The sequence below is a fragment of the Aquila chrysaetos genome, chromosome 2 (genome assembly GCF_900496995.4).
Source record: "Aquila chrysaetos chrysaetos chromosome 2, bAquChr1.4, whole genome shotgun sequence".
NCBI classification, from domain to species: Eukaryota; Metazoa; Chordata; class Aves; order Accipitriformes; family Accipitridae; genus Aquila; species Aquila chrysaetos.
Window position 1 is genome coordinate 29,696,829 of NC_044005.1, and position 19,268 is coordinate 29,716,096.

The 19,268-nt window shown below is 46.6% G+C and overlaps 1 protein-coding gene across 2 annotated transcripts; it reads left to right on the top strand.

The window, feature by feature from the left end:
* The first annotated feature begins 9,733 nt into the window (after nucleotides 1–9,733).
* Nucleotides 9,734–15,531, top strand: CFL2 (cofilin 2). 2 transcript variants are annotated; one of them, XM_030001361.1, is made up of 4 exons: nucleotides 9,734–9,870; nucleotides 11,352–11,659; nucleotides 11,760–11,836; nucleotides 11,928–15,531. In XM_030001361.1, the coding sequence occupies exons 1-4, from the start codon at nucleotides 9,868–9,870 to the stop codon at nucleotides 12,038–12,040; spliced, it is 501 nt and encodes a 166-aa protein (XP_029857221.1). In that variant the 5' UTR covers nucleotides 9,734–9,867; the 3' UTR covers nucleotides 12,041–15,531. The 2 variants fall into 2 exon arrangements, with proteins under 2 accessions (XP_029857221.1, XP_029857232.1); XM_030001372.1 differs by lacking the exon at nucleotides 9,734–9,870 and adding an exon at nucleotides 11,066–11,224.
* Nucleotides 15,532–19,268: the final 3,737 nt, after the last annotated feature.

Sequence of the window (19,268 nt, forward strand, 5' to 3'; positions counted from 1 at the left end):
CTGCATTCTGGCAAACAGATACTTTTCCCAACCAGTGCTTTTTAATATTTGGACTGCATTAAAATGCTAAACATCAATATGAACTACACCTGAAATGTTTCCAGTGGTAGAAGGCTGCAGGCTGCATATGTCTTCCAAAAAGTGCACTGAGGCCAACTTTGGGTTTGTTTCTCTACTGTAATATATCAATTTCCTGGATTTGTAGGGCTTCTTTTCTGGAAAAGTGCTGAAACTAATTTTAAATTACTCTTTTTTTAGGTGCAACTCCATCTTTAAAATTTTTTAGGTATGAAAGAAGGGAAAAACAAATGTTCTCTGGGCCTGCAAGCAGAGGAGCGTATCAGACGCTGCCTTGCGAGAGGCTGTGGGTATGGCAGGAGGCTGGCGGGGCGGGAGGCGCTCGGCCCCACGCGAGATCCCCTCACCCTTTGCCAGAGCGGGGAGAAGGCAGCAAGCACCGGCGCTCTGCCTGCGCCCTCCCCGCTGCTCGCAGAGTACATCCAGCTGTTCAGGTCACTCGCTTTTGATGATAGAAATGTTTGATTGGGCCAAGTTTCCTACAAGGATGTTACGTGACAGCATACTCTCCAAAGCGCTGGCCGCTGCCCACAGAAGATCAGCTTTCACTTATTCTTCTCTACAGTCGTTCGCCTTTCCTTTCTTAGGTTTGCTTCAAAGAACCACAAAAGAAAGGGTCTTTATTCGAGTCATGGAGCGCCGCTGCGCTAGCATTGTGTCGCAGCGCAGAGTTACTCTGGCACTGTGTACAGCCTGGTTTAACAGTGCCATGTGGAAGAACTGAAAATGGCACGCTTGTGCCATAATTTCCCTTGTAACAAAGTTGTCTCGTAGAGGATATTCCTGCTCTGCTAGCGTAATACGCAGTCCAACTTGAGTTTTGTCAGTTTGCTATTCTTAGCTTACCAACTTACTTCGGCTTTATATAGCTATTTCCTAGATTAACAGTCCTATAAGAATGTATATAATAATCGATGTGCTTTCCAATTTTCCTTCTCCGAGCGCCTTACAGATTAAATTAGTTTGGAGAGGAAAGGACTTTGAAGAGACAGGCTGTGCTGTGGCTTGGCTGCTGTGAATCATGTGTTCGAAATGGCAGAAATGTGAGCCAGGATGCTGAAACGTTTGGGTTTTGGATGGCAGTTCTACATTTGATTCTGGGCAGCGTGGGGATTTGCCTGTGGGATCAGGGCTTCATAGTTGCCTTTCGCGAGCATTCCTGTGCAGATCCCACCATCAGTCACATGCTGGGCTCTGCAGTCCTGGCACCACTCGAGAAGACTGCTGTCACTGGAGGACACTTTCACACTGACCGACAGGTTCCGCGATCCAGCAACGGTTATAAATAAATATTCCTGTGCCCCAGTCATCCTAAAGCCCATCCTCAACCACCAGAAAGTGATCTCAACTCGTGTATTTAGCATGTTAGGATTAGCTAATGTTTTATTTTTAGATTGCTATCTGACAAAGAAAAACTTAGCAGTTTTCAGAGGCAAGATCAACTTTTTAAGCAACATACTTTGTGAGGTGGCTTTGCAATGCTTGAGTAGGTTTAGTCTGTGCATCTTTTGTTTCCATCGTTGTCCATTTTTGCTTCAAAGAGGTTTCTTAGAACTGGTCCTCGGGTTCAACCTTCATCAAACAGAATTTCCTTCCATTCTGATGCAATGCTGCAAACTGAGTCCTAGGTCTGTCTAGAGCAATTTTAATAGTATTAAAACTTCAGAACCAAAAGTGTCTGTCCTCCTTTTTGTCTGGCCTTTGCAAGTTCCAATCTAAACAGGCTGTATGAATTAATCTCCCCTGTCTTGGCACTTTTGTGGTGGCCTCCTCCATCTCCTGGAGAGGATTTGATCCTTTCCTGGTGATTATTTTTTGTATTGCAAAGATGTCTCCTTAAACCAGACCTAAAATATCATAGAAGTGCTGATCATGATTAGAAACCGTCCATTTCCAAGGACCTTATTCCAGCGCGGTGATATAACCCCAGTAGAAGGGGAAGCACGGAGCGATGAACGTTATTAGCAGAATCAGCCCAAGGCTGCAAGAGTTGGGATTAGTGCCCCAAATCTGTGTGCAATCTGTGTACAGTGCTGCTCTGCACTTGTCCAGCCACAGGAAAACAAGGATTCCTTGTCCCACCAGGAACCCTGGCTGTCTCAGGGGAGTCCACGTTTTGGGGGGCTCGTCTGTAAAGAAGAGCGTAAAAAAGTTGAATCGTATTCCTTACGTGCCAGCTAGCCCCAGCATCTTGAAGGTCTGCATGCATCTGTCCAGAAGGGAAAGAGCTTTCTGAAATCATTGCCGCCTTTTCCTGGAGGTGCACCAGTTTAAATTGTGCCATCTGCTGAGACGTCTGACCGCATCCCAACTTTTGGCAGCCATCCTCCTGCAAACCAGGCTGAAGCCATTCAAGAAATTACCCCTTCCAGCTGTCCTGCTCCTCTGCTGAGAGGAGTCCCTGTTCTGTGGCTGAACAAGTTTTCAGAAACCTAAACAAGATGAAACCGCTGTTGGGAAAGTTGTAGATGTGGACTTTATCTTGGTGACACTAGTGTTGTCCTTACTCCTTCTGTGTGTAAGTTTTATTATATTTATGTACTAAATTTTACATGCTGCGAGCAAGCGAAGGACCAACCGTTGAGCCACAGCACAGAGTAAGATAACAGACCACATTTTTATCTCCATTCTGATTTTAAAAAGAAACAAAAAATTTCTGCTTCTGTGCTGTGGCAAGTCTATTGACATCCTAGTGTAAGAGGCAGCAGAACTGGACTTCCTAAGCTTGGAGGGAGAAACTTGGAGACTGCCAATATAAGGACTATCACTCAATTTATAAGAAATGGGAGAAAGAGCAAAAATTGTTGAATGCTGCTGAGGCATGTGCATAGCAAAAGGACACTGCAGCAGTAAGAGACGCATGGCTTGAGCAAGGTGTACAACAGTGCTGAACACCCACTGTAATAACAGACAACTTTCTTCTGGTGGCAAAGGCAGGGAATTTTTGCCATAAACTTGAAGAGGTTAGCAAGGGGTGAAATTGCTATTGAAGAAGCACCTCCTGGGACCATTGCATTCATTAACATCCCCCACTAACCTTAGGCATCCCAGTTTTATAGCTCTGCTAGAAACTCCTGACTGAAACCAGCAAAACTATTAAAGGCACCTCCTCTACGTTACTCATATGCGTGTCCTGGAATAGTGCCGGGAAGGAGTGTGAGGCTGTTGGGTTCATCTGCAGCTGTGAGTGGATGCCGTGGGCTGGGGGAATGGTGCTTAAATAGGACGCAGGCATGACTTCCCAGGCACTACCCTCCTCTGTGCAGCAGCTCCTTTGCTGCGGACACAGACAGCAAGAATAACGTATTTCAAACTAAAAGCAGTGTACTTCAGCTGAAAACAAGCTGGCAGTACCAGAAAACGTTTTGCTTTTTCTACATACTGGTTTCACAGCTGGCATGCTTTTAGTGCAAGAGATCTTCACTTTTAGGGGACTCTGCCATTAGCTCATTTCATAGGAAAAAGTTACATATACAAAACAAGAACACAAAGGGAATGGGTTATCCAGAAGAGGTTTTACCAGGTGACCGTACATCTAGCAAATTACACCATTGCTTTTTGGCTGCTTGAAGAACATTTCTGGACTTTTATCAGAAAAATTAAATAATAAAATCTATACCTTGTTTAATGTTACAGCCTATTTTTCCAAAGCACTCTGGCAGTTCTTCCCCTAATCCACTTACTTACCCAGCGTATAGGTCAGCTATATACACCTGGTTTTCTAAAGGTCACTTTGGCTCCCTTCTTGCCGTTTCACTGTAGTAAGCATTATTCTGTGATGCACAGCAACTACTGTGCTCCCAGAAAATCACGCTCCTTTTTACATTTCCTCTCTTTAGATAGGATTTACCATATTGCATCCATGTCTGCTATATAGCTGGAGTTCTGCCTCACTGTATGTACAGATATATGTGTGTCTCGGACACACTGGTAGTTGGAGATAACAGCCAACATCAAACTCCTCAAACTCAGTGTTGTCAGAGGATGCTTATTGAGAAGGAAAGTCTGACTTTGCTGTTTGCTTGAAACAGAGGTTTCAAGAAAATAATTGTTCTGCCTGACCTACATTTCCTTCCTTAGGAGGAAGGATGGTCTAGGGTTTAAAGGAGGGACGGGGATCCAAGCCTCCATGCTCTGTGCCTGGGCTCACCACAGCCTTCCTGGGTGACCCCGGGCAACCCATCGAACACGATAAATAATACTCATCAGACAGGGATACTTCATTAGCAGTTTTAATAAAAAGCCTTGAGACCTTGGAATAAAGATGCTACAGGTAGAAGTAAAAAAAAAAAAAAAAAGACCGTCTTTACCATGGAAGTGAAAGTTGTCTGAAAAAAAAAGTGAATAAACTGAATAATTGATAATGGTCAGTGGCTGATCTTGTAAATCCATCCTTACCTGAGGTTATGCTGTAAGTTTATCTCAGCTGTGAACAAGAGGCAGCAAGAAGAGAGACTTGGGAAGAAACTGCTCATGGGGAAAATGCCTTTTGCAGGGCTTACAGGAATTTATGAAGGCTAGCAGGGTAAATAGTAGTTACTTTTTCTAGTGCTATAAATGTGCAAACCTTTGTGAACGTCGAATATGTGCTAATTACGTAAAAGTAATTTTTATCTTCTGTTTTTATTAAGGCTGAGCAAAGTTTCCCTGTATTTTTAGACCCCAGGGGAGTTTTTTGTTGCGTGTAGCCATTTTTCTGCCATTAGTTTCCACATTTCTCTCATAGGAGGAATTTTTATTTCCTTTTTTGCTGTGTTTAAATACCATCCCTAAAACGACGTCATCACAAGACATTTTAATTAAATCTCTCTTCCGTTGTCCATCGCCCAACGACAGGCCGGCGGTTGCCCGGCGTTGTGATTCACGGGCACGCGTGACTTACCAGCACGGCGCCGAGCGCCGCGGCGGGGGCGGCGGGAATTCCACCCTGCCCCAACAGCCCACGTGCCGCTCGCGGCTCCTCGAGCATCCGCGCCGGCCGCCCGTGCCGCCTCACGCCGCCGCCGCTTCCGCCCGCCTCCTCCGCCTGCTCGCCTGGCGCGGGGCCGTGAGGTGACCTCGGCCAGGGAACGCGGCGGCCGAAGAGCTTCCCAAGGGAGAAAAAAAAGGGGGGGGGGGGGGTGCTTTTCTTCAGCCACGTCGCTGCACAGTCAGAAAAGCAGCTCCACTCGGCAGGGAGAGGGGCTGCCTGAACCAACCCCGCTATCGCAGCGCTCGGGCCGGCATCGCGCCTCGAGGGAATCTCAGCCCACCTCTTACAGCCGCGTCTCGCTGCTGCAGCGAGAGGGTCGGCGGGGAGGACCCCTGCAGCCCCGGCTGGCGGCTGGGGAAGGCGCTGGGGCGGGCGGGCAGCCCCCCCCCGCCGGGGGCGGCAGCTGGCGGGCAGCACCCGGGGGGCCGCGCTGGGGCTGCCGAGCATGGCGGGAGCGGGGCGGCCGCCCGGACCGTGACTCAGCCGGAGGAATGTCCTGGCACGGGAGGCCGGGGCGCCCGGCGAGGGTGACGCAACGGGCACGGCTCGCTCCCGTCTCCGCGGCGGGCGGAGGCCGGCAGGCATGGCCAGGCTCCTTCGGGAACGGCGGCCAGCACCCAGCTCGTCCTCGGCCCTGCCCGGGCCGTTAAGAAGCTGACCGATAGCTTGGAGCCCCGGAGGGATCTGGGGACCAGAGCGGTGCAAGAGGCTGCTTAAGCCGGCAGAAGTGGCCCCGCCAGGGAGGGTGGAGCCGCAGCTTCCCTGAGGGGGGATCCGCCTCCGGGTCCGACCGCAGGGCCTGCCCCTCGCTGCGCGCCCAGGATTAGCGCCCGTGGGGGGCACCGCGAGTCTTGCTAACTTGCAGCAAAACCGCGCCAGGATCCACCGCTTATAGTCAAATATATTCACCGTATAGTTTTTTAGAAGAAATGCATCTGCGGCGTAAGGAAAGACATAAAAACGCAGTGCTTGCCTTTCACTGGGTTTTTCTCTAATGCTCGCTTACTTTACAAGAAGTTAAGATTTTATCCGGCATTCTTTGCACTCCCACTGAAAATACAGAACCGTTGGAGCGAAACTGGATGTTTTCCAGAGGTACGCAAGAGAGCAAAGGGGGAAAGGAAGCGCCCTGAGCAACAGATCTCATCAAATGCAGTTTCCTATGGATTTCTCTCTCTTGAAAGATCAGTTTTTTCTAACTGGACAGTATTAAGACTTTCAATGTACACCTACGCAAGTTCCTGTGCTTTCCCTTTGTAGTCCTCCTCCTGAATGTAATCTGGCTACACCATAACAGATCTGATGTCTCCTAGCAGAAACCAACAAGTGCCTGAGTTGAACTGGTAGGCATACAGCCCCACTTTCTTCTATCTCGAATTATTTTATGAAACTTAATTACTTAATTAAGGATCTTAATTACTTTTGCGACCTCTATCCTTCTGCCAGATTTAACTCAAATAAGCTAACAAGTTAAAAAGTCACTGGGACAAGGACTAGCCCAAGTGACAGAGGAGATGCCCGAGGAGGCCACGCAGAGGCCCTGCTTCCATGGGAAATGAGGCTGAAATGATAACGTTGAGTTTAGTGACGTTGACAGAGAAGCACAGAGGAGGTACAGCATACAGAAGGAAAGGACTATGATTTCAGAGAGCTTCAATGCATAAGGCAACTTAGTTCATTATAACCACTTCGCACTAATGAGCATCCAGGAGTTGAAGCTGAACAAACAGTGCCTTCTGCTTCACGGTGAGTCATTGCTTCCATCCACAGAGGGTGAGGGGAGGCTTGGAGGGCTTCCTCAGATGCATGTGCTCCGCATAGGGTATCGTTCACAAAGCTTTTAGTGCTGCTGCTGCTGGACTCTCTGAATCATAGGGCTATTTTGGTGGTGCTTGGTGGGATGCAGGTCTTGTGGCACAAGGCTAGTGAAACTCGATGCCTCCTGAGTGCAGCAAGATGCCATGGTGGGGAACCAGCTTTGTCTGAGTGTGCTCCAGTAATAAGATTTGCTTGGTCATTATTGCTCTTGGCTGGATACTGGCCATTTCTGTGGCCTCCAAGGTCACCACTGGGCTCTATCGCAAGTTGCTTCCCTGATCGCTGCAGCCACCGGGAGTCCATCGTTCATTTTCTTGAAAATGAGAAGCCCCTTTCTCTTTACCTGTGACCTGTTTTTCACCCCTGAGAAATGCTCTCTGTTTCTGGTAAACGCATTTCTTTCTCAGAGATTTCTATAAAGTCATGAAATACTCCTTCTTCAGCCCTTGCTTCTTCTGTACTCTGACAACTGCCAGGCGCCAATCAGTGATGTGCAGCGGTAGCCCTGTGTGCCTCAGGTATGCACCTTGGGAGGTGAAGAGAATAACAAGCACTTCTGATTCATTATTCAGTTTCCATGGTAGTAAAGACGGAGGGTGAGTCATGCACAGTCTTGGAGTTGTCATCCCTGGAGCATCTACCCAGCCATGCAACTCTGGAGCTGGTAACTCTTTCTCAACTTTTCGTTTTACAAGCCTGGGATATGCAGTGCAGAGGCCCCGTGTGGGTGGCTGAGGATGCACTGCAAGGGCACAGGATTAGGGCACTGACACACAGCGGTTTCATAGTATTGTACAAGTGTTGAAGAAGCCTGCTGAGCCCGTGGCAGCGACCGTGGTCACTGGCACTGGAGGACGTACTGCACACGCGCACGGCTGCATCTGCTTGCAAAGACAAAGGAACCCCCATGCTGCTAATTTGCCACAGCGGCCTCCCGACATTGTGCATGGCTGCAAGGACGCAGACCTCCGTTTGGGACACTGAAGCAGGCACAGCGTGCCATGACATGCTGCAGTGTCAGGAAGGCAGTTTTGGGAGACATTAAACCATCCTGACAAAGAGGATCTGAAACCACTTAACGTCCACCCCAGTCCATGAAGCTGTGCAACAGCAGCAGATGCCCAGAAATGGGGCTGTCAAGACACTCCCGGGAACTTACATTGGTTTAAGCCAAGCATAAAACTGTGTCTTGAGAGTTATCCGGTTTAGGATTTGTGCTATTAATTCCCATAACAATTTTCACCTATCCTAACTTGTTTGATCAAAAAGCAGCACATACTGTATTTGAAAACTGAATTGGGTAATGGCTGACTCTTCAAATGCAAATACGCAATAAAGGTACTCTTTCCTGGCTCCCACACTGCTGGCACTGAACAAGCGATAAGAGTGAACAAGTGGCCATCAGCTGGAAAAACGGCGAGTCTAATACTCTTGATGTTTTCAGCTCAGTGGCAGTGGGGAGTCCTGAACAGGTGGCTGTAAGGAGCTGAAGGGTAATATAGCTCCAGGTTAGCGATTTCAAGGCTGATGGGCCAATATTGATGCATGCCATTCAGTCTTGAATTCTGCATACAGAGAGGGCGGGATGTAACTCAAATAGGAGATTGGAAACATAGTGGCTCATCCGGTCAAGGTGGCCAAGAGCATAGAGTAATGGAGAAAGGGAAAAAAAACCCACATCCCTCATGCCATGCAGTGTGAAATGTGTATATATGTATGTATGCATGTATGTATATACACGCATGCTGACAAATGCTGGTTTGCTGGTTTCAACCAAGGTACTATTAGCAATTCAGGTGTTTCGGGGAGAGGCAGCTGACCGGCCACGACTGCAGCTGCGTGCTCGCTCATACAGCTGTTTTGAGATCCTGCATGTTTAGGATCTCTTGGTTTTCAGGCACACCGGTTCGGGGAGCAGAAAGCCGTGCAGTACCGACAACCCTCTTGTCCACTTGGATGGGCCAGAGGCAGAACGCTCCATTGTTTGGTGTGCTGTGCCTGAATCCCTGTCCAGCCCAGTATGGACAAGTGAAACACCCTCGGGAGGGTTATCCTTCCTCGCTTTCCTGTAAGTCACCTTCCTATCTTTTAACGCTGCTCCTTCCGCCTTGCGTGCAGTGTTCCACCCCGCCGCCTGAGCAGCTCTTTCAAAACCACAGGTGCCGTCTCTGCGCCAGGCCCCCCCGGGCCTTTCCCCACAGAGACAAGGCAGCCGCGGCAGCAGCACGGCTCCCGTTCCGCGGGGGGACAAGGAGCCGTGGCGCACGGCAACCGCAGCACATCCCCCGCGCCGCCTTGCCGGGGGGTGCAGGCGGACAGACGGCGCTCGGCCCTGAAGCGTCAAGATTCGGCCGACGCCACGGCCGTGACTCTGGAGCAGTGCAGAGCACCCCGGCAAAGGCAGCGGCGCCGGGCAGGAGGTGCGGGGCAGGGCCGGGAGCCGCCGCGCTCGGGGCAGCCCCGCCTGGCTCCAGAAGGAGCCCTGCCGCCATCGCGCCCCGGCCGGCTGCTCCTGCTCCGCGCCGGGCCGAGGGGCTGTATCGCCCCCTCGACGGCCGGCGACCCGCCGGGGTAGGCCTGGGGCCGGCCTAGCGGGGGGACGCCGGGGGCTGCGGGACCGAGGCGGCCGCCCGGGCGCTTCCAGCCGCCCCCGCGGGGCAGCGGCGGCGCCTCCCCGCGCCGCGCGACCGGCCGGGCGCCGCCGGGCCGGGCCCCGCCGCGGGGGCGAGGGGGCGGCAAGGCGGCCGGGCCCCGCCGCCCGCAGGCCCGGCGCGGCCCTGCCCCGCGGGGGGCCGGCCCGGCGCGGCGCGGCCCGGCCCGGCGGCACGTGGTGGCGGCGCGGCCCATGTGACCGGCCCTCCCCGGCCGCCGCGGCTCATCCCCCGCCCGGCCCGAGTCCCCGCCCGCCTCGCCCCCAGCGCAGCGCTCCGCTCCGCTCTCCTGCGTGCAGCAGCCCCGCACCGCAGGCAGCCGCCGCCGCCGCCCCGGGACCCGGCGCCATGGTAAGGGCGGCGCGGCGCGGCCGAGCGGGGAGGGCGGCGGGAGTGGCCCGCGGCGGGCAGCGGCAGCGCGGCGCGACGCGGCGCGGGGCCGGGCTGAGCAGGCCCGGCGCGGCGCGGCCCGGCGCGGCGGCCTCCGGCGGCCATTTTAGTCTAATTTTAGCCGGGTGCGGGGGGAAGGGGCGGTGGGAGCGGCCGCGGGGCAGGAGCGGGCGGCGGGGCGGGCCGCGGCGGGGCCGGGGGCCGGGGGCCGGCGGTCGGCGCCGGCCGGGCGGCGCAGCGCTCCCTGCGGCATCGCCCGGCCGTGCGAGCGCCGGTCGGTGCGCGGCTGCGAGGGGCGGGGGGCCGGGCGCCGGCGGGCGCGGGGAGAGGGGCTGCCGCGGCCCGCCCGGGGCCCGGCGCCGGGCCCGGGCCCGAGCCCGAGGGGGTGTTCCCGGCCGGCGGAGGAGCGGGGCGGCCGGGGGCGACCGTCGGGAAGCGCTGGGGCGAGGGTGGCCGAGAGCGGGGCTGGAGGGCGCGGGGCGGCGGGACGGCCGGTCCCCTGGGACGAACGCCGTCCCCGCGAACAAAGCAGGGAGCGGGGGCCGGCGGGCTCCCCCGGGGACAAAGCCGGCGGCTCCCAGCGAGCCGCGCACCTGCCTCCCCCGGAGAGCCTGCGCTGGCGGCGCCCGCCTCTTCGGGTGGAATTGTTGGGCCGAGAGCAAGGGCGCTGCGGATGGGTTTGGCTCGCCGGCTCGCGGAGGGGCTTGCGAAATTATTTTCTCTGTGCCGCGAGCACCCCGTTTGCCCTGCCGGTGTTCCGTTTTCGTGCTGGGTTTAGGCTCGGGTTTTGAAGGGCTTGCGAGCCTTACGGGGAGCTGTATGCATTGTAACTGGTATTTTTGTATGAAGGAAGAGCAGCCGAGCAGTACTTGTGCAGCAGCACGAAGTAGAATTCAGGAGTTTTTGAAGCGCGGTGTTGAAGCTGACACAATGCAGAAAACATTTCTGCTGCTTGTAGAGCCTTACATCACCCAGCAAAATGAGAGTCATGACGGTGCTGGATGTGAGCTGCTGCTGTAGCGTTTGTTCCGCTAAAAAAAAACCAAACAAAAAAACGCACCCTCCATCCCAACCCAAACCTACAAACTCCTCTCCGATGTCCAGTGTGTCTTCCCCCGGCTCTCCTCCTCCTCCTCCCAAATAGGCCAAATGCATGATAAGGTAATGGAAGACTGCTTGAGTAGTACAGTTGTGTGCCTAGTTGTATAAAACTGCTGTCCAGAATGACAGCAGAAGGTACCGAGATCTGCAACAAGGGAGTACAGAATTTACACCTCCTTTATATCTTCTGCTCCACAGAAGATAATGTGTTCAGGTTGAGTATAGTATTTTTATTCTTACAGGGGCAGGCAGACTTCTTTATCTACTGCTGCGGGCTATCATCTTTTCTAGCCAGTGTTAATTTTTGCTGTTTAAATTATTCCTTTGATCTCATTTTACAGGCTTCTGGAGTAACAGTGAATGATGAAGTCATAAAGGTTTTCAATGACATGAAAGTAAGGAAATCTTCAACCCCCGAAGAAATTAAAAAAAGAAAGAAAGCCGTTCTTTTCTGCTTAAGTGATGACAAAAAACAAATAATTGTAGAGGAGTCAAAGCAGATACTGGTTGGTGACATTGGAGATACCGTGGAGGACCCCTATACAGCCTTCGTGAAGTTGCTACCTTTGAACGATTGCCGATACGCTTTGTATGATGCCACGTATGAGACAAAGGAATCTAAGAAAGAAGACCTGGTATTTATATTCTGGTGTGTAAAAGCAAAGCTTGCTGTTAAAATTGAATGTTCTGGAGTTAACGCTGGGTGGCTGAATAACTGTTTTGTTGTGGTTTTCTTCTTTCCTTTAAAGGGCTCCTGAAAGTGCACCTCTAAAAAGCAAGATGATCTACGCAAGCTCTAAAGATGCCATTAAAAAGAAATTTACAGGTACGGACCTAAAAATGTTTTGCTCATTAATTATAATGCCGTTTCGATGTCGAGGTTCTCACAAGTACGTTGTTGTCCGTCTGTCTTTCAGGTATTAAACATGAGTGGCAAGTAAATGGTTTGGATGATATTAAGGACCGTTCAACACTTGGAGAGAAATTGGGAGGCAACGTGGTAGTTTCACTTGAAGGAAAACCCTTATAAAAAGACAGACAAGTGCCATCTGGATCTAAGGAGCTTCCATTTCTGCAGCTCGTTCAATTGGAATAGTATTAGTCTCCCTGTCCCCTTCCCTCCTCAAAAAAATAAGTCCCTTCCCTAATGCCCCTGAAGGAGATGTCATTGTTAAGCAGTCTACCAGTGATTGCCATTAGACTGTTTAATCCTGGTAGTTTTATGTAGGATCCAAGGAATGCTTTCACGTCATACTCTTAGCCAAAACTGACGTTGCAGGCATTCCTTGCAACGTGTACAATGAATGTGATAGTTAATGTGAATAGTCTAGCAGACAGCAAAGGGTAAGCTCATTGAATGCCTTGAAAGTATTGTCCACTGGTCGGATGGTAGACTCTATACAGTATTACTTACAGTTGCACTTGATTGCAGTTCCATGAGGCTCTTGTGCATTCATACACCTCACCTGCCTTGACAAGCCTATTTTTGTGACATGGCAGCACACAACACTATGCATTTAAAGCACTTTTTTGTAATATGTTTGACCCGCCCCCCCCAAAGGAATGCCAATTAAGTTGCTGTAACTGTGTCATCAAATTATTGTAGTACCTCAGTTTCATTCCTGTTACATGCATATCTTTATAAATGAAGTAGCTGTTACGATGCCTTTTGTTTTCCATTGAATGTACACTACTGAACAGGAGTAGAAGTTATCTTGTTTACCATGTGAGTCTTGAAACACTAAAGTTTTGTAAAACATCAGTCATGGTGGCAATTTCTGTATTAAAAAGAGCCTTAAATGGAACATTGTTTTTCGAGATCAAAAACTGGCCACGTTGCAATAAAACTTGTGGCTTATTACAGAACGTTGCCTTGTTTTCATTGGAAAATAGAGTTTTTAAGTATGTTTAAGCATATTTCAAATAACTTCTGTGGAAAGTATTGTAAAGATAAACAATCATTAATCTCATCTTAAATAATGCAAGTTTTTCATTCCTAATCATGATTTAGGCACTGCTTTACAATACTTTGTGGCTCTGTTCTGATCATTCGATAAAGGACCTGATCCTAGTTTACTGTTAAAAGTAAAGAAGCTACCACTACTAGAGACCATTAGTTCCATGAAACACTTGTGTCAGAAACGTAAAAATACGAAGTAATTAAGTATGCAGTGTGTTTTGTACCTGAATGTTCTTAAAGTTCTACATGTCAGAGTAAAACCTTGCACGAAATCTTAGAGCTTGCCATCTTTTTCAGTAAGATGATGTGTAATGACAGTTATATGCAGAATATGAAGCCGGTAAATAACTTTTGTTTCTTCAGTGTTGCAGTTAGGATGGACTTGGTACAAGAAATAGGCTAAATGAACTGTTCTACTTGTTAGCTTCTATGTAAATAGAACTGGAAAGTGTTTGCCACTACCGAGGCTTGCACTGGGGACATGTTCTGGCTGGGAGCCAAATAATGCTCTCCTTATAGAGAATTTGATCTGCTCTGTGTGAGCAATCCTCCGTTAGCCAGAGCTATTTATGGCAAACACATGCTTTTGTATCTTGTCATCGTTATCCACAAATGGCAAAACTGGACATGATTCTTCTGGTATGCATAAAGGAGCGCTGTTAGGCAGCCACTTGCAGCTGAACTGTACATGCTGCTAGAAGGAATGCTCTTTATCATTACCTTATTTTAAAAAGTTGGTAGAGTAGAACTGTGGATCTGTTAAATACGGGCCCTTTATGTTCAGTCCATAGCCCTTTTTCAACAAGGAAGCAGATAATATTCAAAATATTTTGGTTTTGTTTTTTTTTTTTAATAGTTTAAATAACCTAGTGGTACTGTGTTTAGGCTCTCTTGTCCTGTAGAACTTTAAGACTTTGTTTCAGGCTTCTGGCTATCCCTATGACTTGCACACCTCATTGTGTTAGCTGTTCTATGTAGACTAAACTTTACTAGAATTTAACTAAAAGGCATGATGACCACTGACTTACTAAGTGTATTAATGAGTCTTGGTTTTGTTCTGCAAAACTCTCCTTTCAGGTACCTTTTAAAGTTGAGAAGTAACTGATGGTATGCATGTTGTCTAGATAAAAAAAAAAAAAAAAATCTTTTTATTCCTCAAAATACTCTATTTCTGATTATTCACGTTGTGTGCAAAGCCCAGTTTAATGTAAAGATCTACTTTGTGCTTTATGTTTGACTTGAGTTCAGTACAGTATAATGAAATGATCTTTTAACTGATTTTTCACAAGGTATAAATGGTTTCTTTAGAAAAAGCCAAAACTGAAAATGTTAAATTTTAATAAATCCATTTGAATTTCATTTTAGACAGTAAACTTTTTTAAGCAGTACTGTGTTTAAATTTATTGTTTGTCTCTGCTGCAAACAGTCTGGAAAGATGTCTGTGGCTTCTAAGTTGAATATTAAAGGTTAGTTTTGTGGTTTTTTTTTAAACTAGCTTAGGTGTATATTCACTCAGTCCAAGTAGATATAAAATTGAAGCACAAACTGTATTTATGTAAGATTCCTACCAAAACAAGTTTTGGATCCAGAAGGATCAGCCTGCCTTCAGTTTGTTCTTGAAATGACTGACTGACTGACTGACTGATGTGAGGTCCAATTCAGATGGCTTGCTTTTAAAAAAAAAAACAAAACAAAACAATAAAGTGCTACAGAACTGTTACTGTTTGAATTATAAAACAAATGAGAGACAGCTGGCATCTGTTCCAAAATGGTTTGTCAGCTGTTGTTTTCTGTCATTATGCAAAATGGTGAGGGCCTCATTGTGATCGAGAAGTGGAGGAAAATCCTCTCAAGTTGAATATCTTCTGTGTATCTCCGTGTAGATGTGACTTTTGGGTATCTTGGCTTCAGTTATTTTATTGATAAAGAAATGTTAAATAAAATTTTCATGAGAGTAGCTTGTGCAGAAATGGCATTTTTCTTCTAAAAAAAAAAAAACCAACTTCAAAACCAGCAGTTGCTTTGTTTGATTTGGTAAATTCTGGAAGAGGTATAGACATGTGGGTTTGATTTCTCCAAAAAGGGAAATTGGTCCAAGACCAGGGTGAGTAGGTGAGGTTTATGCTTGTGGCGATTTCAGAAATGCAAAGCTTAAATTTATATGGACTTGAGTGTAAGAATCACTCCTAGTCAGATCATTAAATGGATTTTGAGTACGTTCAGTTAAACCCGAAGTGTTTCCCTGAGTTGAAGAGTCTTTTTCTGCTGTACCATTCCCTCAGAATGAGTGATGGAATACAGCAATTGCCACAATTTGATAATAAGCTTTACTCTCTTATGCCAATTCCAGTATAAACCAAATTTTCATGTCTGCCTATTTTTTTATAAACTTCTGTAAGTTCCCCTTAGTTTGTGGTGGCAAGTTAATGATTGTAGAGTGAAAACACGGCACTAATGGTGGATGAAAGATCATCAATGTAGCACCTGTCTATAAGTATTGAATTTCTTTGAAATATTTCTGATTTTGAAAACCTGGTATAAATAAAATTAATTTAAATGTCTTCAGATGTTGAGTTTGTTTGTGTGCTAGGCAGCACCTACGCTAATCGCTTTGCTGCTGTCTTTGGATTGGGAGCAGCCCAGACACTCTGAAAGGAGAGATCATGGAGTAAGTTCGTGGAATATGTGCATTTTTGTAATGGGTTTCACCTACAGCCTGTTCAGTTCAATACCTAGCTGTAGGAAGAGCCAGCACCAGTGGCTCTGGAGGTAGGCTTAAAAATGTTTTTAGTGGGTTGGTGCCGGATAACCTTTTTCTTGTGTTGGGTCCCAGCTCCTATGTTCAGAAAATTGGGTGGTTTGTTTTTTTTTAAAAAGGTAGCAAACAGTATCTTTACACTGACAAATCATTTTTAATACTTGGAAGAAAGTGAGCTGATGCAGTGTGAAAAAGGTGACTCTCCAAAGAATTATCAAAAGATCATCCTTTTGGTATCAGTGGTATCTCTCAATGTAAAATTTCTTGGATCTAGGAATAGCTTAACCGGAAGAGAGTTAATTTTGTGAACAAAGCTGTCAAGAAACAGCTTCATTGGATTCTCTGGAGAAGACAGGCTTTTACACTGTGGATTAACAATCTTTTTAGTGTTTACCTAACATAAGCTTTCTGTGTGGCTATAGGGGACATATATGAGAATATGCATTAAAAATGAGTGAAAGATCTCTTTCTGAAATTAAGTATTCTAATACAAATTACTGCTTAGTTAAAAACCGTTCTATTCTTACTATATTCATATCTGGTGCTTGACACCCTATTGAATTTGGGCATTTCCCTGCGTCACCTCCCGTGCTGTTAAATCTACAATAACCCCCATACATCTTACTATTCCTTGTGTTGCTTATCTATGCAATCTACTAATAACACCTCAAAAAAAAGTACTAAAGTGAAAAATTAAAGCCTTTCATAGGAAATTCGAACAGGTAACATAATTTATGCTGTTTATTTGATGATTTGATATAATTGTCTTTTTATGTTGTAAGGCTTACAGCAAAAATGTGTGCTATTGGGAGCCACTGAAAGTAATTTTGACATCATCTTTTTAATATCTCATTGTAGATTAATATTTCTGTTGTCAGCTTTACTTCATAGTTACTTAGAAAAATAATGATTGGAAAAGAAGCTTGAAGGTGCCACTGACTATTTCAAAAAGTTTCTAAATGTCAATTCAGATTATAAAAAAAAAAAAAAAAATACAAACTTCAATTTCCTGCTGCTAGCTTAATTTTTATTCTTGTGTGAACAGGCTTAGGAATGTGTGTGTAGCTGTAATCATGCCTCTCCTCTTCCACCTCTTTATTTTTAAAAACAGCTGTGTCACTGCAAATCCCTACCATCTGCCCGCCATCTTCTGTAAAGCTTTACGGACAATCTCCACTTGTACCTTTTAGTATCTGTTTTTCCCCCTCTCTTTTTTGTGATTGTAGGGGTTTGATTTAGAAAAATTGAATGCTGTAATATTATGCTCCTCAAAAGCTTTTCTATTATGCAGAAAGTTAAAAGCATCAGTTACTCTCTGGTGAGCACAGCTGCAGGGTATACATTGGGTTGAAAAAAGAGATGTGATTTTGAGAACCAGTTTAGAGAGCCTTATTTGTGTCTGCTTCCTCTTAGGGGCAGCACTGCTTTCATCTGTGACCTTCTATTAAGGCTAATGTGAGAGCTAAGCTTTTCTTCCATTTTGGCTGTTTCAACAGAAAATTGAATGTGCATGTAGCAAACAAGGTGCAGGGAAGCAGAGGAAGGTTTAGAAGAAGCAGTTTTTCATAGAGACCTGTACATCTGGGGCGGGGGGAAAGGGTTACAGCAGAGAATTTGATTCCTTTTAATTTCATCATGAGCTTGCAGCTGTAAAGGCTGAGCTTATATTATCTTTTGCTCTGCCTGAGCATACTGATTCCGCAGTCTCAATGCTTTTAAGCAATGAAATGTGAACGTACAGCTCTGTATCGGTGAAATTTGTTTTACTCCTACAAACATGAAGCTATGCTATAATGGGGCTCTTGGTTAGCAATATCATACAGGTGATGCACCTAAGCTCCATTTGAACAACCCTTTAAAAATGTGTATTTTTTTGATTACACCAAATACAGTAATTAAGCCATTACATTGGGAGTGAGGATGAACGGGTGTAGTTCTTAATTAGGTGACTGCAAGTGACAAATATAATTTATGTTCATATTTTAGAGTCTTAGCCCTGTTATTTAAGCGTGACTTAGAAATGAAATATTTCCTGGTCCATAGAATTCATTGCCTGCATAAATTCTTTTAAGAAGCAGTAGCATAATTTTAGCTCTTCGTTGACTACACTGATGCAGAACCTGTCACCTGAAGGTTTTTATTCTTCTGCGTTGGTGACTTCCCTTTGTAGTGCTGCATTATTTCTCTGCATCCACACTTCAAAATCAGTTCCCAGAACTCTCCTTCCAAGTAACCAGAATTCCTAAACAATATTTATTCTGCGTGACTAAAGTAGAAAGGCATCTTGTAGAACACCCATAGGAAACAAATGCATGGCATTAGCCTACGTGGCCACTGAACATGTTTGGCCGTGCATGCCCTCTCTGACTGTTGGGTTATTCTGATGAGAACGTCAGCCCGTTCAGGTTTGTGTGCAACAGCCCAGCTCAGAAAATTTGTGGAAACAGAAAAGAATGTCTTAATTTTTCTCAGATAAAGACTTTACAAGCTGGCTGAATGCCTTGTTCACTGGTAAGGCTGAGTGAAACAGCGATCAGGGTAACAGTGATAACCACTTTCTTTTTAAAATTTTTTTTACCTCTTCTGACAAAAACACATGACTTTGGTTCTAGCCAGTTTTATAGATTTACTTTGACAGGTGCAATGGTTGGAAGTATTTTCAGGACAAGCTATATTTAGATATATAACCTTTCGATAATTCTGGTAGTTGCTTTGGTCTCATTATTATTTTAATTCAGTCACTTCAACTCCAATTTTAACTGCCTGGAGTTCAGCATTGCCAATATAATGCTCACAGCACATCATAAACAACATTTAAAAGTCATCATTGTCAAAATCAGTAATGATTTCAATCAGTTTTATTTCTATAGCCTGGTCTCAGTTTTGCAAGGAGGATGACAACTCTCTTAAAAGTCAAGTGGTCTTCCAGTGCGCTCCTGACTGAACACCTGATCTTTGTGACAGGGTTGAAGAAGCGTTAGAGCATTCACATCAGAGCAGTTTGCTTTGCTTTCTTGCATAGCTGGATAAATTTCCTAACCTGGGATATGTTGAGGTTACTGTGGTATCAATATCTAAAGCATTTCACCTCCTTTTTAATTCTTAATAGAATGGACAGACTGCAATTATAGCATTTTCGTATGGTAATACAGTCAACCATCTCAGCTATGAATTTTATTTTTTCCTGATTACCAGAAGGGAGAAAAGAATGCTTCTCATAGCACTGTGCAGCATAAGGCCAAAATACAGCACCGGCATTACCTGTGGGCATCATAATTGTTTCTAGCTATTGTGGCTGTTGTAGCAGGTACAAAACGCGAGCTTGTCAAACTTTAGTTGTGCACATGTCTTGGTAGACTCCAGGAAAGAGCTGTGGTGAGAGTCTGAGGATCTGGCACTCTAGCTCTGTCCCGGCAACATCTCTGTAACATCACGAGGCTATGCCTACTCTAGAATTTCTCTTTCCAGAATCGTACATTGCTGTGCTACCTTACTTTGGAAGTCAGAGTGACTGTTAGCTCAAGACATCTTCAGGAACAC

Excerpts from the sequence above, each read along its gene's own strand:
- CFL2 (XM_030001361.1), top strand. Across the intron at positions 11,660-11,759 it reads GACCTGGTATTTATATTCTG|GGCTCCTGAAAGTGCACCTC; the intron begins GTGTGTAAAAGC and ends TTTCCTTTAAAG. Across the intron at positions 11,837-11,927 it reads CATTAAAAAGAAATTTACAG|GTATTAAACATGAGTGGCAA; the intron begins GTACGGACCTAA and ends TCTGTCTTTCAG.